The sequence below is a fragment of the Rhincodon typus genome, chromosome 40 (genome assembly GCF_021869965.1).
Source record: "Rhincodon typus isolate 14 chromosome 40, sRhiTyp1.1, whole genome shotgun sequence".
Taxonomy (NCBI): domain Eukaryota; kingdom Metazoa; phylum Chordata; class Chondrichthyes; order Orectolobiformes; family Rhincodontidae; genus Rhincodon; species Rhincodon typus.
In genome coordinates this window covers 6,264,446-6,290,053 of record NC_063371.1, presented here as the reverse complement: position 1 = coordinate 6,290,053, position 25,608 = coordinate 6,264,446, and the positions used below count along the sequence as shown (strand labels likewise).

At 41.6% G+C, this 25,608-nt stretch overlaps 1 protein-coding gene across 9 annotated transcripts in view; it reads right to left on the bottom strand.

The window, feature by feature from the left end:
- Window positions 1-25,608, bottom strand: part of nsd3 (nuclear receptor binding SET domain protein 3) — a 108,169-nt gene that overhangs the window by 46,201 nt on the left and 36,360 nt on the right. For 7 of the 9 annotated variants that reach the window (XM_048618684.1, XM_048618686.1, XM_048618688.1 and 4 more), the window contains exons 3-9: window positions 21,808-21,964; window positions 16,145-16,299; window positions 9,967-10,422; window positions 6,386-6,524; window positions 5,532-5,623; window positions 3,282-3,372; window positions 2,693-2,820 (exon numbers count right to left, since the gene is read on the bottom strand). In XM_048618684.1, coding sequence (XP_048474641.1) covers window positions 2,693-2,820; window positions 3,282-3,372; window positions 5,532-5,623; window positions 6,386-6,524; window positions 9,967-10,422; window positions 16,145-16,299; window positions 21,808-21,964 — 1,218 coding nt within the window. The remainder of the gene's footprint in view (window positions 1-2,692; window positions 2,821-3,281; window positions 3,373-5,531; window positions 5,624-6,385; window positions 6,525-9,966; window positions 10,423-16,144; window positions 16,300-21,807; window positions 21,965-25,608) is intronic. The other 2 variants (XM_048618687.1, XM_048618691.1) reach the window with 2 other exon arrangements.

Sequence of the window (25,608 nt, the reverse complement as noted above, 5' to 3'; positions counted from 1 at the left end):
AGATTCTGAAAGACTGAATTTCCACAGCACTCTGATGGAGAATTCAAAAGGTTTAGGACCCAGAGTTTAAAAAAAAACATTCTTCCCCTTTCAGACCTGAGTGGCATTTTGCTTACTTTTATGCTGTCTCCCACCAGTTCTAAACACCAATAAGGGGACTATCTTTTCAAGTATTTTGTCAGCTTCAATGAGATCCTCACCTGTCATCACAGAGTCAGAGAGTCAGGGACTACGGAAACAGACCCTTCAGTCCAATTCGTCCATGTCAACCAGGTTTTCCAAATTAAGCTAGTCCCACTTACCTACATTTGGCCCATGTCCCTCTAAACCTTGACTATTCACATACCTGTCCAAACGTCTTTTAAATGTTCTAATTCCACCGTTGATTAATACTTCCTCTGGCAGTTTCTTTGACATACGGACTATCCTCTCTGAAAAGGTTGCCCTTCAGGTCCCTTTTAAATCTGTCCCCTCTCACCTTAAACAAATAGAGACTCCCGTACCCTAAGAAAGAGATTTTGACAATTCATCTTATCTACACCTCTCACGATTTTATAAACCTTTTTAAGGTCACTCATCAATTTCCTCCAATTCAGAGACCAAAAGCCCTCTCCCCATGAAACCACTTCCAAGCACAACAATTTCTGAACAACAGTCCTGACCCAAATAATCAACTTTCCTGATCCTCTGCTGCTGCCTGACCTACTGTGTTCCTCCAGCTCCACACTGTGTTGTCTCTGGCTCCAGCATCTGCAGTTCTTGTTATCTCTGACCACTTTCAAGCAATTGTGTGCCTGAACCCCCAGGTCTCTCTGCTTGACAACACTCCCAGGACCCTCCCATTCTTCAGAACTCTGGAGAATCCAGGCCCTGTTAGCCCAATCTGTCATCACTAGGTAAGCCTAACGTCCTGGGAACAAGTCAGTTGAACCTTCATTGAACTCCCTTGACGACCATAATATTCTTCCTGAGGCAAGGAGACGAAATCTGTACACAGTACACCAGGTGTGGTCTACCCAAGCTCCTGTACAATTGAGGCAAGACTTGACTATTCTGTCACTTCAATTAATTTGTGTAATTCATGAAAACCTGGAAGATAAAGGTGTGGTATCTCAAAGTGGTACCATGAAACTATCAACTGATGTACAACTAGACGTTGTTAACTTATGTCCCTTAGGGAAAGAGAAATCTGCCATCCTTACCCACTACAGTCTACATCCAACTCCATATTGATAGTATGTGGTTAACTCTGAACCATTGGTTGAAGTATCCAGTAAGCCATTCAGTTTGAAGGTTCAGAGGGAAGGACAACAAATGATGGTCTGGCCAGGGCATAAAAACAGCCCATCAAAGGGGAAAGAAAGTATTTATTCACAGTGGCGAAGAATCCACGGAGGCTGACAAGGCAACGTCAATTGAATAAAATGTTTCGGCTTCCTTTTTCTAAAAACCACTTAACAGACTGGCCCCTAACACTGGCTTTTCCTTTGTCTGTTGCTTCCTACAGTCCCTTCATTTCAGCAACCAGTTTCAATACCTAATTTCTTCTTTCCCTCTTTGTGATCTTTGTCAGTTTCATTCTTCTAGTCTTTCGAAGGGACTTCCTTTGTACTGCAGTTTATCAGAGTGTTCCATTATCAGTCTAAATATGCCTTGTGCTAGGTTCAGTAAAGGGCCAAGAATTGGACTGGCACACCTGAACTGAACCTGGACAACAAAGTTACTTGTGTTGCCATGTCCAGGTAGGAAATCAACTCTCATTGACCAAAATGAAAGCCGAGGCCAGCCTTAACCCATGACTAGCAGCACATCAATCTACATCTTTCCACTGTTACTCAGTAAATATGCACTGGATAGCCTTCTATAACAAATCAAGTGAGAATGCAGTTGTCAAGCAATTGTAAATGAGTTGATAGGTCAATAACCACCACCATGATCCCAAATGCTAGTTTGCACTAGAAAAACAGAGGCCTAAATGTCTGACACATTCCAGTCCAGGTTTGAGTGACTCAAGTGGCTGTTCAGTTCGTGAGCGAAAAGGAAATACAAATTATCCCACACACATGAAGCATCTGGAAAACCATGTCATTGCTGAAAACATTTTAAAGGAAAGTTTGAATTCAGACAAAATAAAGACACCCTGACATGACTGCCACAGTTACTTTGAATGGTTTATTCTTGCACATCTAAATAATTTGACCCAAGAAGCTAGTCACCAATGGGTGACTCAACGTTGTCTCAATGACTAGTACTTTCAAAAGATTAAAACTGTATTATAAATGTCTCAGGGTGCTTCACAGGACAGATGTTAAGCAAAATTTGACACGAAAGGAGATATCAGGGCAAATCAGCAAAACCTTCAGCAAAATAACTTCAGGTGTAGATTTTGAGAAGTGATTTGAGGTGTAAACAGAGACAGGAAAATGGAGTGGTCTAAGGAGAACATTCCAAAGCTTAGGGCCTTGCTAAGACATTGACTGTAGAGCAACTGAAATCAGGGATGCTCAAAATGCCCAATTAGAGCAGTGCAGACTACTTTTGAGGGTCGAGGGGCTGGAGGAAATTATGTACATAGGGACAAATAAATTCTAGTGTTTTTTCAAATACTGTTTCTTGTTTGCAGAGTTCATCCGAGCTCCTCAAATACATGACTTACTGGCTATCTTTCGTATTCCTCCCAACATGCTCTTACCTCACTCAGCAATCCTCTGGAATCAGAATCGTTCATTTCTCTGCAACCTGGACTTGTCATCTCCACATCTGTAGATGCCCGACTACGTTTTTTCAACGGTTTGCACGAATCTGAAAGCTCGCTGGCACCTAAAAGCAAAACAGTGAGGCTGTTTGGCTTGTGTCCTTTCACATAACATTGTTACACAGCAGAATGAAAGCAGACTGACGTCATGAGACAAAGCAATCCATGTTTGCAAGTTGCCTCAAAATTTCTCAAGGGAAATGCTCAGCATCAAGGATCATTACAGTATAAGTGACTCAGAGGTAGCAAGAACTGCAGATGCTGCAGTCAGAGACAACAGTGTGGAACTGAAGGAACACAGCAGGCCAGGCAGTGTCAGAGAAGTAGGAAATTTGACATTTCAGGTCGGGACCCTTCTTCAGAAATGGGGAGGGGGAAGGGAGCTGGGAAATAAATGCAGAGAGGAGGGGTGGGGCTAGGGAAGGTAGGTAGGATGGTGATAGGTGAGTGCAGATAGAGAGTGGTGGGGATTGGTCAGTGGGTTGGGTGGGGAGGATGGTGGGTCATGTGGCTGGTAGGACCTTACCTGGCAGAGCTGAATTCATTGCTCCATGCGCATGGGATAATGATGTTCCTCTCTGTGGGCCTGTCATCTCTGTTGTTGGAGCAGTTTCCACCTGTGAACCAAAACGCAAGTTGTAAATACAAACTAAGCAAATCCAGAGATGGCTGACTGCATTTTGACTGTGGTACTCGGGAACACTTCACTCATTACAAGTGCTTCCAGTTATTCTCTCGGTGACGTTTGCAAGACTCTCACTAGAATTCAGACAACCCCAGTGATAGTGAGACCTCTGTCTTCACACAAATCAATTAGAATTCTTAACGAGCTATATTTTCATCCATCGTCTCTCCCTTCAACTGGAATAGCGCATCCAAACGAAGGTGCAAAATGAACATAAATTGAAAGGTTGCTTATTTCACAATAAGGTGATTAAATCAAGAGAGTGAATGTCCAGTCTTTGGAGAAATTCCCTGGCCTCTGCCGAAAAAGCGTGAACATAAACATGATTTTTCTGTCCACAACAGCGACTCTGCTGAATTTTCAGTTAACTCATTATTCTTCCATGTATTAGAACTGTTCAACACTTGTACTGATGGAATACTCTTCTTTGAACCCCTGCGTATTCACTGTTCCTGTTTTCCATTCTTTACACATACAAAAAAGACGGGAACAAATTTCAAAATCTTAGCAGTAAAATTTATTGTATGTTCTTTTCTTTGAAATGCAGTGAAGTTGTCTCCATGTCTTGCTTTCATGTTATGTAGCCTTTCAAATAAAAACTGAAAACCCCATTCGTCTCCCTTTTCCAGTAAGTTAATGGTTATTTACCGCAGAAGACAGAGGAATTTCACTTCACGCGAGTTCAAATTTTTTGTGAAAGTGAAACTCAATTCTGAAACCAGTTGAGTACCTATGTGTATTTATTACAGATCCAGTACCACAAATCTCGCAGGCTGAAAAACAGAATTCTCCAAAAAAAGAAGTAACGTTTCTCTCTGGGTTATGCTCAACCTTAACACTGTAAAAATTTACCTCTATTGCTCAAGGAACAGCGTTCAACGGCTGTCTGGACTATGCTTTTCATGATCCACCATTCTGAGAATGAGTTGGATTGGAACATTCATTGAAAATGCATGCTTTAAACACAGACCAGCAATCTACTCCAGGTTTGAACAAAGCTAGACTGGTAGTCCCAAATCCTGCAGAATCCACCACAAGAAACAGCAGATGCACAGGTATCGTCATTCCATATTCTGGTTTTCTCTTCATATTCAACATATTTTGCTCAGAGAATAAGCAAAACCCCTTTATAAACCAAGCAAGGGACAGGAACAGAGAATTTTGCAAGGGGAAACCTGGTCACGGAAAAATAAAGGGATTGTGAAGTCTGATGGAGTAAAACAAAGTGACTTGGATGAAGAGAGTATTGCTAAGTTAGGAGGAGGAGTAAGTTATTAAATGGGAGGAAGACGTGACAAATGGACCAGATGAACTGAACGGATTAAACTACGGAAATGGTATTCCATGTGGAGAAGTCACAGGTCACTGATATTGAATCTAACAAAGGCAAATCCTAACATTTAAGAGTGAGAGACTTAGAACTTTGGAACAACAATATGATTTTGATGTCAGTGTGGACAAACTAACAGTTATTGCATGAGTGCATAAGGAAACCAAGAAGAAAAGGTCAGTGCACTGTCAATGTCAAGAAGCTTGAAGTTCAGAAGTGACTGAGGGAAACGTATACCAAAATAATACAGACAGATCCAGGAGATAACAACAAGATCCACAGGTTAGATTTCAATACAAGTCACACCAACCTAATTTGTGTATCTTTGCGTTTCCAAGGTTTATTAATGATCTAACAGCCATAACAAACAGGAAAGGATATTCAACCAAATTCATCAAGTTCAGCTACTACTTTGCATTGGGGAATAGAGAACCAAACAGCATAAAATTAGAGCTAGGACATCGAGTACAAAAATCACCATTTTCCCATAAATGCTAGCGTTAATTTTATTCCTTCCCTACCTCTGAAATGAGAGGTTGTTGGATTCTAGGTCCATTGAGGTGTTCAAGAATAAGGTCATAGATTTTCAAAACTTAAGTGCAGCTGGGGTTTTGGATCAACAAGGAAATGGAGTTGAGGGGCAGATAAGGTAGTGACATAACTGAATGATAGAATTGGGTCAAGGGGCTGAACGGATTATTTTTATACCCTTGATCTTCCCTGATCCACCAATAACCAACCTCCACGGTCCCAGGATGTACCTGTTCTTTTCGCATTTTCTTTTTTGGTACAACTTCAGCACACTTCTCAGATTCAGAACGACTTCGAACTGATCTTCTTTGTGGTTTCCTTTCTAAAAGATGCAAAAGAGAATTTTAAACCGAAACTAAAAAAAACACAACCTGAAAGGAAATGTCAAAAGGCACTGAATGCATTGATGAGAAATTAGCTGGATTTGGGATCCTTAATGGCTGACATAAAAGAAAGCTCCATTTCTCAAAATGTTCAGACTATTCTCTCCCCCCTTACCCCCATCTTCATCGAGCTCACCAATAAACTGTACAACCTTTACTCCCACACCCCCACACCTTAAATAAATATTAGACACCAACAGTTAAATAATCATGAGATTGAACAGCGAACAAAAGCCTCTTTTATAGCTCTCAATCAAGGTTCACAAAGAGCAGTAAAAGGCCTGATTTGGCTAAGTACCAAACTTTCTCACCAACTTCAGATTGGAAATTTATCAGTTTGGTTTCATTCCATAATCTAAAAGTTGCTTGCCCAAAACTTGTGACATAACAATATGAAACTCAAGCTGCTGCCCTCATGCTCACATCTCCCAGTGTCGCAAGTCTGCTAAATCAGCAACATTATGGGGTCATGCCTGCAATGGTTCCAAATCCAACTTGCAGCACAAGCATGCACAAGAATACATGCTCACATACAGAAGAAACTGAACAAGCTTGTCATCCCGCATGTGCCATCCAGTCAACTTACAGAGACAGTTTGGGAGATCAGAAAACAAGTCAAGTGTCAGCCTGCATTCCAGAAGAACATGGAGTGGAAAGAAAAGCAAAACGTTTCAGTGAAGAGGACAGAGATGATTGCTTACCTGAGGAAATCAGGTGTGCCTCTCCACGCACAGAGAACTGAACCTCTGCTTCTCGTTTCTCACTTCGGAGACATAAGGGTGTGATGAGAACTTCCTTAACTTCTCTTGGTGATGGCTCTGCCTTAGTACTTGCTCCCTTCTAGGAATGAAACAATTTCATTAGCCACACAAAATCAACATCAACTAGCTGCAACTTTTAGCTCCCTGTGGAGTCCCGAACCCAAAAGGAACTCAAGAGAAAGGTCGAAACAAAAAGACTTATTTATTGATGGGAAGAAACAACTGGGTAAAAATTAAATTCTTTTCAATGTGCTGGTGACAAAAATTGCAAACTATTACTTATTTCAAAGCAACCCAGAATCACCTGTGATTTTGACAAACCACAATTTGATAAAATATTCAAAAGGAGATTAACTGCAAAGAAGATAATTACTTTACTAACAGAAAACGTCTGTTCTTCGAGAAACATGTCGAGAACCGCAAATGTCTTTTTTTATGTTCTGCAAATTGTAAATTAAATATGAAGCCAAGTATAAAACTGCAATCATAGATGGCATGTTTTCAACCAAATGAGATGGGGAATGGGAGGTGTCGGTTAGCATCAACTTTTTAATCCGCACAGCAGGTTTAATTTTACTTGAATATAGTCCTATGTTTGAAGCTTCAATGTTACATTGCTCCAGCCTCTCTCAACCATTCAAACAACCTCACCCGAAATCTCTCATTTTTCTGGCTTGTCTCCTGTTGACTTTCAATCTTCTTCCAGCCAAGATGAAATTCTCTGCTGCCATTTTCAAAGCAGCTGTTCAATCAGCTAAACTGGAATAGTTGATTTTACTTTAGACAATCCAGACACTAGTCTGACTGAAAGAATGCTAAGAGTCAAGTCTTGTCGCTTGGAATATTTCCGTGAACGTCAAATACACTTTACAAACATTTCAAAACAACAGAAAATGCTCATGATTTTTTTAAAAGCAGAAATGAAATTCTCAATCGGAATCTTATTATGCCAATCATCACCCATGACTTCAAACCGGAAGGCAGAAGAGAAAACGAATCAGAATTTTGAAAAAGAGAAGAGAAATGTTAAGATCTCTGAATTACATTGTCTAACTTCCGTGGATTACTTGAACCAAAATAGGAACATGAGCACCCTACAGAAAAGTACAAGTTCTATTTGGTTTCAGAAAATATTTGTATGTCAACATCACACAAATATGCTCAATTATATGACCTAAAGCAATCAGCATCTCCAGTCGGGAGGTGCATAGCATCATTATGTGCCTAGCCATTCTGTGAAAGTTTGGTATTTGGTCACCCATACAAGAATCATGCATGAATTAGGAACAGGAGTAGGCCAGTTTCTGCAATTCTACTTTACATAATCAAATGTTACGCAAATACTGACGCACAACTGATTTCAGGAACTTTAAACATGGTTTACACCATAACCTGAGCTGATCAGATGCCTGCCAAACAAACAGATAAGATTTCGAAATTCCAAGTCTCAGAAGCAATGGAGACAGAGAAAAATTCCACATGTCCCAATTATCTCATTTTAAACAGAGATGTAAAAATAGGATTAGAACAGCAGGCCCTCAGAATGGCATCGGTCAGTAAGACCGTAGGTACAGGAGCAGCATTCCGCCATTTGGCTCATCATGTCTGTTCTGCCATTTAATCGTGGCTGATAAGTTTCTCAGTCCCATTCTCGGCCTTCTCCCTGAACCCCTTGACCCCCTCACTCATCAAGAATGAATCTATCTATCTATCTCTGTCTTAAAAACACTCAATGACTTGGCCTCCACAGCCTTCTGCAGCAATGAGTTCAATGGATTCACCACCCTCTGGCCGAAGAAATTGCTCATTTCAGTTCTCAAGGGTCGTTCCTTCTCACGGAGGCTGTTCCCTCGGTCCTATTCTCTCCAACTCATGGAAATATCCTCTCCACGTCCACTCTATCCAAGCCTTTCAGTATCCTGCAAGCTTCAGTGAGATCTCCCCCCACTCATCGTTCTGGGCTCCATCGAACACAGACCCATAGTCCTCAACTACTTCTCACATGACAAGCCCTTGTTGTTGTGAACCTCCTCTGGACCTGTTCCAACACCAGCACATTGTTCCTTTGATATGGGTCCAAAACTCCTCACAATATTCTAAAGGCAGCGTGACCAAAGCAGTGTACAACCTCAGCAGTACGTGTCTGCTCTTATATTGTAGCCCTCTTCTCAATGAATGCCAACATTGCATAGCCTGCTTAACTGTCAAATGAACTAGCACATCAATCTGAAGAGAATCCTGAACTAGTACTCCCAAGTCCCTTTGGGCTTCAGTTTTCTGAAGCCGTTCCTTATTTAGAAAACGGTCTTCACCTCTATTCTTTGTAGCAAAACGTGTAACCTCACACTTCGCCACTTTGTATTCTGTCACTTCTTTGCCCACTCACCTACCATATCCAGGTCCTTCTGCCCACTCCCTGCTTCCTCAACACCACCTGTTCTTCAATCTATCTTTCCATCAACTGCAACTCAGTTCCTTCATCCAAATCGTTAATATGCAGTCCTAACACTGATCCATGCAGAACTCCACTAGTTATTGGCTGCTATTCTGAAAAAGACCCTTCTAACTCTTCTGCCAGTCTGCCAATCTTCTGCCAATTGCAGTAGCTTGCCCCTAACACCATTAGCTCTTATTTCAATGCTGTTTTGACTGCTCTGCTACGTCTACTCGCCCTGATGTGGAGGTTTCGGTGTTAGACCTGGGTGGACAAAGTCAGAAGTCACACAACACTAGGTTGTAGTCCAACAGGTTTATTTGAAATCACAGCCTTTTGGAGTACTGACTTCACCTGACAAAGGAGAGGCACTCCGAAAGCTTGTGATTTCAAATGAACCTGTTGGACTACAACCTGGCGTTGTCTGACTTCTGACTTCAAATTTGCCCCCACCTTGAGTAAGTGCTGCATGAGGCTCACAGGTTCCTGTTCATATTCTGGTCTCTCACCGAGTGACCAGTCCATTAATGGCAAGTCCAGACAGCCATTCTCTCACACACACACACACACACACACACAAGCACACACTTTCCAGCTGGAGTCACAGGGCAGTAAACACTCAAGAGTAATCATGAAGTGAGATTCCTGTCATTCCTTTATTTTTGTTCTTCTTCCTCATTGTGGCTTTTCAGCATCAAGGGCATGTTTCTCAAAAGCAAGGAAATAAAATCTGGAATTCAAGTGAGGGGTTACTTGTGTGATGAACTTCTAAGTGGGATGTTGTCGGATTGCAAACACAGAGTGACAAGATGCTGTTACTCTAAGGTGGAGACAAATGATTTTACCCATGGAAAGAAGGTATGGCATGAAGCCTGCTACTTGCGCACACAATTCACCAATCATCAACAATCTGCCAAAAGGTCAGGCAAGCAACGTGGAGTAAAGTAATCAAATGGCATATTTCTTTTTTAACCCCTTTAAAACAAACAATCTATGTATTAATTACCCTTGAAATATTCCTCTTTGACATAACTAAATACTTGTTAGGCAATTTTCCATTGGCATTATTCTCCTCGATTTCAAATACCTGGTCATTTTTTCTTACTGGCAACACCTCACAGTCAGAATTGCCACCAGTTCTTTTCTCAGCCTGGTTCCCCTTGAGGTTTGCAAGGGAAGGTGGCAGTGATTTCCTAGCTGCTGCTGTTCTCCAAGTCATTTTGGGGGGAGGCTCTTGGATGTTTGCTTGCCTTTCGTGTGCCCACTGGCCTGCGTCATTGGCAGTGGAGAGCGCTGAAGAGGCCTGCTTGCCCACTCTCTGGTCGTGTGGAGGACTGGACAATGTTCCAAGGCGTCTATTTCTTTTTACTTCATGATTTACTGATGTCGCAGTCGTATCTGCTGATGCATCAGGCTTTTCATCCACATAAATGAAAGTGTACTGTGCGATCCGTTCCTCCTGAGTCAATCTCAATGCATCTTCGACTTGAGTTATGCCAACATCCCACTGAGGTCGAATTCTTTGTGCTATAGGCTTCAAAATCTACAAGTAAAAATTGAAAAAACTGAAAAAACTGAATCAACTACAACACAGCAATTATCACGCTCACAAATTTTAAAAAAAACAAAATCGTACCTATTTGCATTTATGTCACTCCTTTTACATCTACAGGATATGTCAAAATAATTCAGTAAAACCTTTTCAAACAAAGTCAAACTTGTAACAGAAGAAAAAATAACAACCAATTAATGCAACATCACGACATTCTTCCTGCCTTCAGTGTAAAATTAGTTTTGTTTGAGGGATAACATCTGAGCCATGACACCAGGATAATTTCCCAGAAGTTGTGTAATACAGTCTTCTGCATTGAACTGACATTTTATCCCTGACCATACAGGAATCCCTCTGAACCCAGTACCCTGTTCAAAAGAAGAGAGTTTGCTCCCACTGAGTCAAGGTACAAATTCAGACTTGTTTAAGCCAGCTGATAGAAGATGAAGGATGGAACTGGAACCACTCTTGACTCAGTCACAGAGTCATACAGCACAGAAACAAACCCATTGGTCCAACCAAACCATGCACAACATAATCCCAGAACAAATGAGCCCCACCAGCCTGCTCCTGGCCCATATCCCTCCAAATCTTTCCTAATCAGCTATCTATCCAAGTGTATTTTCAACATTGTAATTGTACCAGCATCAACCACTTCCTCAAGAAGTTTATTCCACACGGAGACCATTCTCTGTTTAAAAAATTTGCCCCTCTTGTCTTTTTTAAAATCTCTCTCCGCTCACCCTAAAAATGTGCCCCCTAGTCTTGAAATTCCCCATCCTAGGGAAAAGACAACTCCCATTTATTCTAACTATACCTCTCATTATTTTATAAACTTCTATCAGGTCGCCTCTCAACCTCCTACACTTCACAGAAAAGAGTCCCAGCCTATCTAGCCTTTGTTAAAACTCAAACCTTCCATACCTGGCAACATCCTGGTAAATCTCTTCTGAGCCGTCTCCAGCTTGATAATATCCTTGCTATAACAGGGCAATCAGAACTGAACACAATATTCTGGAATAGGCCTCATCAGTGTCCTGTACAGCCTCAACATGACTTCCCAACTACGATACTCATAGCACTAAGCAATGAAGGCAAGCACGCCCCACTCCTTTTTAAACCACCCTGTCTAAATGTGACTCAAGATTTGAAGAATTATGTACCTGCAGAACCCTCAATGCAATACCATGCACAGGGTTGCCCCGCATTTCCTGTCCAGATTTTAGGTATTTTAACAACAGTTTTGTAATTAGTCATAACAATGTTCACCATAGCTTGTGGCACACTGTTTAACACATGCGGCAAATCTCATAATCGTATTAGTGAAAAAATCTAAAACCTGTGTTGATTGTATCATTCAACATTCTTCAGTGTAGATGAACAAGATAAGACCAGACCTTCACCTGCCAAGAGATGAGTTCAGTCATGGCTGGTAAGGCAGAACAGTCCTCATACAATTGGAAACACCCTGAATGGGATACACTTCAAACAGATTTAGCAATTCATTATGGGCACCCATGGGGCACTGTGAGCCTTTGACAGTGCAACTGTACTCTAACGCAATCAGTAACTTCATGCCCTCATATATCCCCAAGTTCTGAATATCATCAAAACAGGAAATCAACTCTGCGTCATTGAAGAGTATAGGATGGTATGCCAGCAGCAGTGCTAGGCACTCCTAAACATGACATGTCTGGTGAAGTTACAGCACAGAATTACTTGCAAGCCAAACAGCAGAAGCAGCATGCAACTGACAATCCCATAACAAATGGGTCACATGTCTCTTCTGCCTTCCTGCCACATCCCTAAGGGAACAGTGGCCAATTAAACTAAAACGATATGAAGGATGCACAAATATCCTGATCCTTAATCATGTTGAGGCTGAAGTATTTGCAGCCATGAAGCAAGGAGAGGATGATCCACCTCAGTCTCTTCCTAAGGTCCCCAGCATCAGAGCTGCCAGCCTTCAAACAATTTGATTCACTCCTTATGCTATTAAGAAACGTCCAAAGGCATGAGAGACTGTGCCAAGGCTGACAGTCCTGGCAACAATGGAGCAGTAACAGCCGAGACTTGTGCTGTATCTTAGGCCTAGCTGTTTGAGTACAGCTGCAACATTGGCATCTGCCCACCAAGATGGAAAGTTATCAAGCTGTGTCCTGGATCCAAACATCAGGCCAAACCAAGTCCAGCCTCTTCCCACCCGACCAACCGGCTCTCCATAATCAGCGAAGTAGGGAAAGGAGTTGACAACAGTGTTATTAGGCAGTACACAAAAAACAACAACCTGCTCACTGATGCCCAGTTTGGATTCCTTTCTGGGCCATTTAGCTCCTGGCCTCATAACAGCCTTCATCCAGAACAGGAAAAAAAAAATCACTCAACTCCAGAGCTGAGCCAAGAGTGACTGCCCTTGACAATACCGAGGCTTAGGCTGGTTGACCAACATGCATGTCATACGAATGCCAGAGAACAGCCATCCCCAGAGAATCTAACCATCACCTCTTCACATTCAAAGGCATCGTTGCTGAATCCCAAACAATGACTGTCCAGGAGGTTACCAATGACCACAATCAAAACGGGACAAGCCAGACAAGCTACCACTGTAGTTTCGAGACAGTGAATTCTGAGGCAAACAGCTTCACTCCTGCTTTCTCAAATCATCTGTTTTCTGACTGATGTTTTGAGAGGGATGCACATCACACAGGACACAAGGAAACTCACCTCATCTTATAAAAGGGCAATGGGATATTTTCAGACCAATCAAGGAGAAAGATAAGGCAATAAGATGGCAGGTTTCACACAAAAGCAAAATAAAACCTAGGATCACAGGACTTTCATGATATCTCGTGACATTTTACGTTGTGAAATGAGGCCTTGTACTTGCTTAGGCAAGGAACTTCTCTCTCCATCTGCTCCATCTAGACCAAGACTTGACTGCTCATCAGATACATACAGCAAGGTTGGAGCAACCATTATAAAAACTGAAAGAACTGCGGATGCTGTAAATCAGGAAAAAATACAAAGTTGCTGGAAAAGCTCAGCAGGTCTGGAAGCATCTGTGAAGGAAAAAAAGTTAACATTTCGGGTCCAGTGACCCTTCCTCAGAATTGATGGTGGCTGGGAAAACTTCAGTTTATATGCAGAAAAAAGGGGAGGGGGATGGAGTAGGGAGTAAACAATAAGATTTAGCCTAAACAGAGAGAAGAACAGTTGGACAGACAAACAGTTGATAATGATCAGGCTGGGAGGGTGAATAGCTGTTAATGGGGACTATTACTGACTAACAACAGGTGGCGGGTAATGGCAGGCTCTGTGGTAACAAGGCCTGGTGTGTGGGGTGGGGGGCTGGTACACGGGAGAGTTTAGGCCCTAAAATTACTGAACTCGATATTGAGTCCGGAGGGCTGCAGGGTCCGCAAGTGGAAAATGAGGTGTTGTTCTTCCAGCTTGCGTTGAGCTTTGCTGGAACACTGCAGCAAGCCAGAGACAGAGATGTTGGCCAGGGAACAGGGTGGTGCATTAAAGTGGCAGGCAACAGGTAGTTCAGGGTGTTTTTGCAAGCAGAATGTAGATGTTCTGTGAAGCAGTCACCCAGTCTACGCTTCGTTTCCCCAGTGTAGAAGAGACCACATTGTGAGCAGCGAATGCAGTAGACTAGATTCTGGGAAGTGTAGGTCAAGTGTTACTTCATCTGGAAGGTATGTTTGGGCCTTTGGATACTGGGGAAGTAAATGGGCAGGTGTTGCACCTTCGCTGGTTACAGGGGAAGGTGCCGTAGGGCTGTGGGGGGTGTTGGGAGTGAAGGGGAATGTGTGTCTGCTAAGATGATGCCAATTTTCCCTATCCCTTGCAGAAAAAAAAACAAGGTGGTACCAATCATACCTTTTGAAGAGGTCAGGCTTTCTTCCCCCAATGCACAAATTATTTGAGTCTCAAATTATTTATTGTCCATTGCGCACGTGATCAGAACAGCACTTTTTTCCTCAATTCCAAGACCAAGTATGACGCAAACTGCCAAAACCTTCTGTATACAGTTCTTCGGTTTATGATGGGTTCTGCCTCATCTCTGCCATGTAATTTTCCCATGGGCATGGATCAAACGCAAGTGCTCCTTGATGGACACAGCTCTTCCTGCGTATGTATCAAATATTAGCTTTTATTTGAAATTATTTAGACACTTACATCAAAGGATCAAAGGTTATTGAGAGAAATCAGGAACAAGGACTGAGAAGGATGATCATCCGTAATCATTTTGAATGGCACGGAAGATTTGAAGGGCTGAATGGCTTACTCCTGCTTTTATTTTCTTTGTTTCTAAAATGTCTGCCATTGCCTCTAGCTCAGCCACCTCAATTCTGTTACAGAATTCAGGTGTGATTTTTTTTTTTTTTTAAGGGATCCTTTTAAATTCCCGAACGACAAAATTAACAGCTATTGCCATGCATGCCAAGTTGAGATGTAAAAGCAAGAGTTGTAGCATGCAAATCTGGAGGGTGCTCCCAAGCAACACCTGTCCCGTACAGCTACCGATCACAAACTCCAAGCACTCTATAGTTCACTTGTCCCAGTCCTTTTCTCTGCAAACCATTACAACTCGACCGAGAGAGATTCAGTCATTCCAACAGGGTCTTCACTGATTTCAGAAAGATTTATATGTCTGACAGGAGATGACACAGAAGCAAAGCGGGAATGTAAGATGCAAGAAGTTTCTGTCAAAAAAAAAACAGCATCAGAAACACATTCTGCACTAAATGCTTTTTGTCAAAGCTTTTGCACAGAACTGAGATTTTGTTTTTTTTTTCATTCTGGACTTGGGAATTGCCAGCAAGAGTAGCACTTGTTGCCCATCCCCAAATCTCCTTGAACTAAATGGCTTGCTCGGCCATTTCAGAGGGCAGTTAAGATCCAACCAAATTGCTGTGTGTCTGGAATCACACAATTTCCTTCCCTATAGAATATTGAAGGTTGCATCATCACCATGACATGTATCATTTCCCAGATCTATCAATCAAATGTAAATTCCACAAACTGAAAGTTTTGAACCCACATCCCAAAAGCATTATTCTGGACCTGTGATTTCCTCATCCGCTGCCTTGACTTCTACCCTATCGTGATCTTAAACCACAATCAGATAGGATCTATCAATGCCATGTTGTTCCTTCAGACATTGGAAGCAAGCCATGAAGAGCCAAGCTACCTCTCACAGGTGATGTTCTGACTCAGTCTTTGTAAAATACATGATGTTTCACAACAATGCACAGAGATTCACAAAACACATGATTGTGTCTCAGAAACAGATTATTTTGAAATGCTTACACCAACAAAACTCAACTAACAAGTGATTGAAGGAAGTGTATTTTAACAGCCACAATTTGAATCAAAAAACAGTCATAGCAGCCTTCCAATTTCTCAACTGGCATGGTACATCTGGTCAGATCTCTTTGGAGAAAAGCCCTAAATGGAAGATCTTGATGGAAAAACTGTTTGTTCAAATATGCAAATTTTAAAACAAAAGCCCAGAAGGAAACAACAGGATACTTTCTCCAGGGTAAATCTCTCAATATTAACCATCTGAAAGCATCAGTTATCCACAGTGTCTGATAAAAGTCACAAGATTCTGCTCCAAAAATATACTGCAAGTGACACTGGTTTGCATATTCTGGTCTGCACTATTGGGTAATCTTTATGACAGTTTCACATCATCAATTACCTTTTGCTTCTCTGCAGCATTGCTGGCCTGCTTGGCAGTCTCGGCTACAAGGGCACTGTACTGTGAACGCCCCTTGTAAGGCACCACCCGCTTCTCATGGATCCAGGCTCGTTCTGGCACCGTCCCAAAGAACTGCACGTGGTACTCGCGTGCACCTGCACAAACAGATGTAAGATTACAGCTTCTAAAATCGGGTAGACTTCAGACATCGCCCATCTGGAAGATAGGCATAAAACAATGAAAACTCGGTTTCCCTCTCTCCTGACTGAAACAAAGAGAAATTTTTTTAACATGCAAGTGATGCAAACACCAAGACATGCCAACAAGTTCAGACATTTTTTTGAAAAGGCTTACTTCATGACATGCCCATTTCTCCAACGAAGCAGGATATATTAACATCACAGGACAGAAACCACAAAATATTAAGTGCACCCACAAGCCATATCCAGGGGATCTGAAATGTGGCCTCTTCCAGATTATTTCATTTGGTAATTCACTGTTCTGCTCAATTGGTGAAATGTAGTCAATTAACTTAAAGTGCACAGGTCACTGTCTGAATCAATTTCACTGCAATGGCACAATTCTGAAATTGAAGTGGACGCTTTCTTTGTTGTGACTGGCTATTTTTTATCCACTCCAAAACGTTTGGTTTCCGCTCCTCCATTCATTTAGTCGACACGTGCTCCTCACTAGCTAGGTAAACTGCTCTCAGACCACTGAATATATTACTCCACAAATCAGACAAAAGCAAGGCATCAGAGTGGCTCAGGGTGACTCAAGCAATTTTATCTCTGGAAAAATGGCCTTACTTTGCTGCATACAAGGCAAAATAAAGAAATCTGTAGGGAATGACTTGAACAGGTAAAACCATTCCTGGTGGTGAACAAATAGCATTGCAGCCAATACTTGCGAGCACCTGCACAAACAGGTGTAAGATTACAGCTTCTAAATCGGGCAGAGTTGGGACATCACCCATCTGGGAGATAGTTATAAAATATCAAACCTATGATTCACTCACTCCTGGCTGAAATAAAGAGAAGTTTTTCAACATGCAATTGATGCAAACACCAAGATAGTGACCCATGAGCCACATACTGAGCAAACACATTTCCATTGTTAGTGTTGGAAAAAGTCACTGTAATATATTTCAACAAACTTGTACAACACAGTGCTTCATTACAGCTTAAGAATTAAACTTAACCCATTCTCACCCTCAGCCTAATCAATGTATTAATCAGTGGCAAAAATAGGTAATTATTTGAGATAGCATTTTTTTTATCATATATTTATTTTGTCATTAGTTCCTTCTTTGAGTTCAGGCTAATTAAACACATTGCATATAAACAGAGATGGACTTCAAATTATCAGAACAAAGTTTGCACTGAATATCCTAATTATCCTGCCACATGGTGAAATTTTATCATATACAGAAAAGGAAATTTCAATACATGTTTACTGAAGGGAATGCAGTCGTATGTGCGCAAACAATATTTGCCCACAGACACATGCATGACTGTGTCTCACACAGTTTCACTTCTGAGCTTTCACATGCTTTATAACACAAGGAACCAAACTAGCCAAGTGGATGGGTTTTGTGAAAATTAAACTGACCAATTGAGGACCTGTCAATTCACATTCTGGGGACAACTGCATAAATCACAAACTGGTTATTAGTGTAGAGTAGCTGAAAATAAAAATTTATAGATTCCACCAGTTGTATCTAGAAGTCTTTGTTTCCTAAAGCTGGGGTTCCTTTGGGGAGGTGGGGGAGGACAGAAGAGAGAGAGAGAGATAGAAGAGGAGTTCATCACTGTCAGGAATCTGACTTGTGTTTCACTGAATACTCAATCTGACACTCACAGAAGATTCACCTATGTACTTTCTAGGAGGAACACTGGCCAACTTCTTCATCTGAAAGTAAGGCTGTTTTAGCTAATTAGAGTTCAGGATAGGAGTTGGGAAGTCATGTTGAGGTTGTACAGGACGTTGGTGAGGTCTCTTCTGGAGTACTGTGTCCAGTTCTCGTCACCCAGTTATAGCAAAGATATTATCAAGCTAGAGAGGGTTCAGAAGAGATTTACCAGGATGTTGCCAGGTATGGAAGGTTTGAGTTAAAAGAAAGGCTAGATAGGCTGGAAATTTTTGCATTGGAGCATAGCAAGTTGAGAGGTGACCTGAACTAAATTTATAAAATAATGAGAAGTATAGACAGCGTTAACGGTGGTGGTCTTTTCCCTTGGGTGGGGGATTTCAAGCCCATGGAGCACATTTTTGAGGGGGAAGATTTTTAAAAAATGTAAGAGGCAATCTTTTACACAGAGTGGGGTTCACATGTGGAATGATCTTCCACGGGAAGTGGTGAATGCAGGTATAATTACAACATTTAAAAGACATTTGTATAGATACATGAATACGAAAGGTTTGGAGCAATATGGGCCACGAGCAGGCAGGAGAGACAAGTTTAGTTTGGGATTATGTTTGGCATGGACTGGTTGGACCGAAGGGCTGTTTCCATGCTGTATGACTCGATGTCTCTACAATTCAACTATAGCTTTCATCAGGATTAGACTTTTTGAACCATTTCTTAAATAAATGTCAGAGCAGAGAACAGGGTTCATCCACAATGGATTATATTTTTATTCTTACCATTGTACCTCATCTTCCCAAAGCCTATCTGCCTATGCAGATTGGGCGTGTGATGAAACACTCCCCACTTGCCTGGATCAATGTAGCTCCAACAGCATTAAAGAAGCTCAAAATCATTTCACTGCCCATTTCACTGGTACCCCATTCACCGTCTTCAACATTCACTCCTCCAATCACCAGCGGCACTGCAGCAACTCACAAAGCCTCCTTCGATAGCAGCTGCCAATCTCTCAAATTCTACTGCTTCGGTAAACAAGGGTAACAAGCAAAGGGAGGCACCACAACCTCCAAGACATATCCGGGCCTTCAGCATTGCTGCATCAAAGTCCTGAAACCCCCGACGTGACCGCACCTTCATCCTTGGGACTGTTCTGAGCTCACTGCAAACTACTCTAGAACAATTAGGCCAGGCAGCAAACGCTGGCCTTGCCAGTGACGCTCACATCTTCTGAATGAATATATAATTTTTTTTAAAAACTTTTTGTTGACATGCTGCTTTTGGAAGGGTGCCCAGAAAAAAATTTGTTTCATGTTAATAATTTAATTTAACTACTCAAATGAAACGAAACTTGTCCAAATCTCATTTGAAACAGCATTCAGTATTATGCTAGAAGCCTCCATAAAGAAGCCACCTGCTTGGTCATAAATCAAAGAGAACTGTTCCATCAATAGAAATGGAGTATTTCTATCAGAACCTCTTTGGTCGTAACAGTAACAAAATCTACGGACAGCATCTGCACATGTTGCATGGAATGCCAAAGGGAAGAACAAAAGAAACATAAAAATATTTGGTGTGACATAGGGACACAATCTCATACAAAAGTTAACCATTGTACACACTTCTTGTACACACTCTTGTGAAAAGCTTATTCTTTCTCCGTAGGCCTGCAAAAGCTTCACTTCTCAAAGTTACTGCTGAATGTCTGCATTGCTGTTTCTCAAATCAGCACGGTTCACAATTTCCAAGTTATAGTTCAATTTAAGAGATAAATTTATACAGTTAGGTCACAGCTCCCTGGAGCAGTACACTGGAAAGCAAGCCCTGCTATTCCCAGAGTTGTCACAAAAACATAAAGATTTTATCAAAGAGCACACAGAGTCCCCATTTTACTTGTATCTGTAGACTGAGGATAACCAAAAGCAGGTACACGTTGCTGTGCTTCAGAATTTTTGTATATGACAACAAAGTCGATTCTAGCAACAGATAAACAAACAGGAATTGTTGACATATAACCCTTTTTGTTAAAAGTCCAACCATTCATAAAACAGATACAGACAAACAAGAAAACGGCGTTCTGGGTGGAGAAAAACAACCAACCGGGGAAGCCCCATGTCTGCAGGACTCTCAGAGACAAGCCTCTCGCTCACCAGAACTTGTTGCTCCTTGATCACTCCTCCCCACGTACTTCACACTTCCTCGCAGAAGGCACAGAATGACTGGTTCGGAAATTACAAAGTCTCTGTCTTATAGGTTAAAAGCAGCAACGTAGATCAACTAGTGACTCTTTTGACCACAGGTATTTCCCACTGTACACAGACACACCATCTCACCTCGTGGAGGTCCCAAAGCTTTTGGCCCAAATACCAACACAATTTTCAGCTACCCAAAAGCCAAGCATGTAGTTAGTGGTCAGCAAATCATTTGTGTCATCCACAGCTGATCACGACTTCACAAACCAATCAGTTACTTTTTACTGCTGCTACATCTCAAGTGGGCGTACCACCTGTTCCAGCCCGTCTGCAAACAATCTCACCACTGGTTGAACAAAGCTATAGTGTCTATTTTCAGTCACTTGCTTTCTTTGAATAGTGCAGCAAACCCCCTCACAATTTCTAAAGAAGGGTCTAGGCCCGAAACGTCAGCCTTCCTGCTCTTCTGATGCTGCTTGGCCTGCTGTGTTCATCCAGCTCTACACCTTGTTATCCCCTCACAATTCTCCTGTTTTAAAAGCAGGCCTTTTCCCATTTCAGTCCATGGTCAAAAAACATAAGAAAAAAAAAATACATGAAGTTATTTCAAATTCAGAGCCTGACAGAATGCAATCCTACAACTGGTTGGCAGGTTCAAACAGATATCCTACTCTATATCTTTGAGTTCATGCTCTGAGAAAAAACATGATGGAAGCTCTAAACAGGAGTTATAATTTTAGACTTTCAGAAAGGGATAATTTAACCCAGAATTTGCCAATTTCTTATGGCCAAAGACGATTTAAATCAGCAAAGTCTGTGCCATGCTTCCCACAATTGATGTACGGACCAGCATTACTGACAACATTGTCACAATCTTCTGGTAATGCATTAATGAATAAATTACAGAATTAGTTTAAATACACTGTGGTGACCATCATTTTTTGCAAGTTTAGATCTGAAGGACTTGGGAGAAGATTCCAGCTTGTAATAAACAAGGTCAAGATAAATAAATCCAGTGAAGAGAATTAGAAATCTCCCCACAAGTCAACATGTCAAATGGCATTCCAAGTAGTAGTCATGAACACAAGTATGGTGCAATAATTTAACAGCAAGTCAGATGCTATCAGGTGGGAGCAGAGGCAACTTTGATCTGACAGCAATCCTACTAGACGTCATTGTCTATATCTCTGCTCATTACTTCAGTCTCACGTCAAAGGGACTGCATTTGTTTTTGCTCTGCTATTCACTACAACTGAAGAAATTTTAGTGCTGCCAATGCAAAATTACAAAGCAAAATTACATGGCAGCAATTTCCACATGACTCTAAAACCAACTTTGATCCTTCACAACAGCCTGTCCAACAGAGTTAGCAGTGCAATAAAAGAAAAAAAAAGTGTGGACTGGACATGATGTAAACACAGCAGAACACTTTATTCCAGTAAGAGTAACAATTTTTAATTCTCAGTGTGACATTCCAGCAAATGTATCGACCTGACTGAATATACAGACCAGCCACTCTCACGAGCACAAAAAGCAAGGACATAGCTGTATGAATTGTGCTTCTCAAGGGAAATGACACGGTTGCCATATAATTTCTCGGGTCTTACCTCTTGTGTTGATCTTGGTGTGAACTTGTAGCAATGGATCACAGGACACCATGCAGGGCCACCAGGGATAGGTACCAACCTTTGCCCATACTAAGTCTCCAATCTGGTAACAATTCGAAATGACAGATTGATTTCCAGACACTGGTAATCGATGGACCTGGAAGACACAGTGAGCAACTTTCTTATATGATGTGACATGACGGAGACAGAGTCCTAAAGTCCTAAGTTTCACAGCACGGAAACAACTCATCCACGCCAACCAGACTTGCCAATCTGACTTTGTCTCATTTGCCAGCATTTGGTTCATATCTTTCAAACCCCTTCCTATTCATATAGCCATCCAAGTGCCTTCTAAATCTTGTAACTGTACCTGCCTCCACCACTTCCTCTGGTAGCTCGTTCAACACAACACCCTCTGCGTGAAAAAGTTATCCCACAGGTCCTTTTTAAATCTTTGCCCTCTCCTCTTAACCCTATGCCCTTTAGTTTTGGACTCCCTACCCTGGGGAAAAGATCTTGGCTATTCACGCGATCCATGCCCTTTGTGATTTTATAAACCACTGCAAGGTCATCCCTCAGCCTGAGAGGCTCCAGGGAAAATAGACCCAGCCTATTCAGCCTCTCCCTCTAGCTCAAACCCTCCAACCCCAGCAACATCCTTGGAAATCTTTTCTGCACCCTCAGGTTTAACAACATCCTTCCTTCAGAGCTAACATAACCAACACTTCAAAGATTTCATCAAAAGTATCATGTGAAACCTGGGTTGAAAGTTCCAAACCTTCAGTGAATGGAGTGGTAGGCCTTGCAGGGATTCGTTCATGGATCGCGTGGAAACGTAAGCGACAAAATCTTCAGTACACTATTATTCTACATGTATGATAAAAACCTTAAGTGCCAAGTCCAGATGTAATCTCTGAAAGCTAATTAACTCCAATAGAATCAGGTACATAACTACAGCAATCCCGTAGGAAAGCTACTCAACCAACTGAATTCTTCAAAGAAAATGGTATTTTATACTTCTGTTTATAAATCCAAGTGGACCTAATCACTGGAGAAAAATGAAAGTGAAAGCATGCAAGGGAGCAGAAAGGAAAACACATACACATGCAGAGTAAAGGGCACACAAAAGAAGGCAAAGTACAAACTGTAAGAGCAGAGGAAAGGAGACAAAAATAAAAGCAACAAGAATAAAAAGAGAAATTTTCAAAATCATTGTCTGACGTCCAATGAGGGCATATCTAACAGGTACTCTTGAAGCAACTCTAGTTCCAATGATTATCGAGGATTATTTTTGGAGTTGAGAACAAGCTGCAGAATTTCAGGAAAAGCATTTGCTTTAAAAGTTATTTTCAGGGGAGGCAGTGGTGGCGTAATAATGACACTGAATTAGTAATCCACAGCCCAAAGACAAGGTTCCGGGAATGTGGGGTCAAATCCCATCATGGCAAATTGTCAAATTTCAATTCAATAAAAGTCTGGCATTAAAAGCTAGTCTAGGGGCAAATGTGCACTCATCGTTGATGGGTTCTTATAGTATCTGGTTCACTCATGCTCTTCAAGGAAGGAGATCTGCCATCCTTACCAGGTCTGGCCGACATGCTACTCGAGAACAACAGCACTGTTGTTGATTTACTGCGCGCTCGGCAATTAGGGATGGGTAATAAATACTGATCCATGCAGCAACAGCCTCATCCCAAAGGCCAATAGAAAAGACAATTATCAAATGCTCTGCTGCTTCTTGTTCAGTTCATGGCTCATGTCTCAATCACCACCATTAAGAAATTCTTTTGCAGCTCAGATTCCAAGATAGCCACTCTTACGAAAACAAGTTTGATTGCAATCAGAGCACGCTAATGTGAAACACTTCTTTCTTGAACAACAAGCTGAGGATTCCAAATGCTGCACCAAACACACAGGATTCTTCTCCACTACTGGATCCGAACCACTTTAATCACAAGAATGCCTAGATGGGCAAAGCTCCTCTGCAGAGACAGAAAATAACTGAAGTGGTCACTGCCAAAATTTAACAACTCGATAATTAGCTCATCATTATAACCCACAAACCACCGGAGCTCAAAGGATGCTTGAGCCGCAGCGATGCTGAATTCTTCAGCAGCTCTCAATTCAGGTTGCGAATGGCAATGAAATCTACTCCTGAAGATTTGGTCACCATGGCTTTGCCCAAACTCCAGCCAACACATCCATTTTTCTGACACGTGGCTTTCTAAGTCAATTGGAAAGCAAAAAGTCTCATGATGTAACTGGACGATGCCTGACTGTGAGCCAAACAACCTTTTCATCACATTTTCAAGAATATTTTATTAATCTGATGAAGAGGCAGGTTCAAAAATCATGACAAAAAAAAAAGCGTTTCACATCTTGCCATTATTCTCCAGGCTTAAACACAGCAGTGTCCTGAGATTCGTGTTCAATTCCTGGATACTTGAGGCCAATCCCAGGGGTTTAGCAACCCTGTTCCTACAAGATGCTTTGAATTCAACCAATCTGCCAGATTGCACATCACAAAACAGGAAAAGATATTCACAATCACCTCAATCAATTTGGCTCTCCAGATGATATCAATATAACCCCACTTATGATGTTGCCCATTTCCACCCCCAAGCCCACCCAAACCAACTCAGGACATTGTGGAGTTCTTCGCAAGATGGTCTCATTTTTGAGAACCTTTGAATTAGGCTCATTTTTCATGATGATGAACCACTCTGTTATTTTCAGGATTCCACATGAAGGTCTTCTCGTGTAAAAGGCCAAAGATAAAGTGTAATTCATAACAGAAAATCCACTCGGCTTTGAAATTTCACTGTTGGCCTTAGATACTGTTCCTGTTGGGGAGCTAAGAGTTTGTTATTGTACAATGGACAGCAACTGGCATCAAAAAGGGCCAGTGGTCAGGGGTTCAAGTTCAAGGCAGATCGAAGAGCAACCATTTCCTCTTTCTTTGTCTGACTTAACCTGTTTATACACACAACAAACTTGCATTTCATCACTATTTGTGGAATTCTTCCGGCATTCAAGTTATGTTTTTTTTTAGAAAGGAAAGGTACCTGATAGGCTGTAAAATAATTTGTGACATTGGGATGAATGATGCAAGGTGATATGTGAATACAGACGCTTTCTCTTCACTGAGATCCTATGTAGGGTATCTAGATCAATTACTTTGATCCAGACTTGAATCAATTGTTGTTGACAGCCAGGCTTGAGCTCCAAATTTTGCTTATTCATTAGGTTGTCATAGCATTTCAACAGGTAACTATCAGTGGTAGGAAAGGTAAAGACTTTTCCTCTGAGTTGAACCTTTTCCTTGAGCGAACACTTCATCGTTCAGAGTGTCATCTGGTCCCTTGAGGTAATTCTGCTCAATCAGCAGGGATGCACTCACCAGTACCTTTCTGCACCACTAAGTGGGGGTGGGAGGGGAAGCAAAAGCAAACAAAAAACTTGTTTCCATGTTTCTCATTTCTCTCTAAAATATGAGTAAATTACTTATTTGAAGGCCTTCAATGTTTAGACAGATAAGGCTCCTACATTCTAGTTTCCATTTGTTTGGCTGGTTGAACTGTTCTTTATTGAATACTAGTACTCTCCAAAATCTCCCACTTTTATTCACAATGCATTCTTGGCTCCATTCAACAATGGTGCCAAATATGTATCGATTTCGGAACTGCATTCTCAACTGTGTTCATGAAAACAAGGTGCCAAACAACTTGGCTTCCATTCTTCGTGTGTCATAGGTGCAAAAATCTGTCCTTCATCGGTAAGTTCAGCCTCTTGCAAGACGGT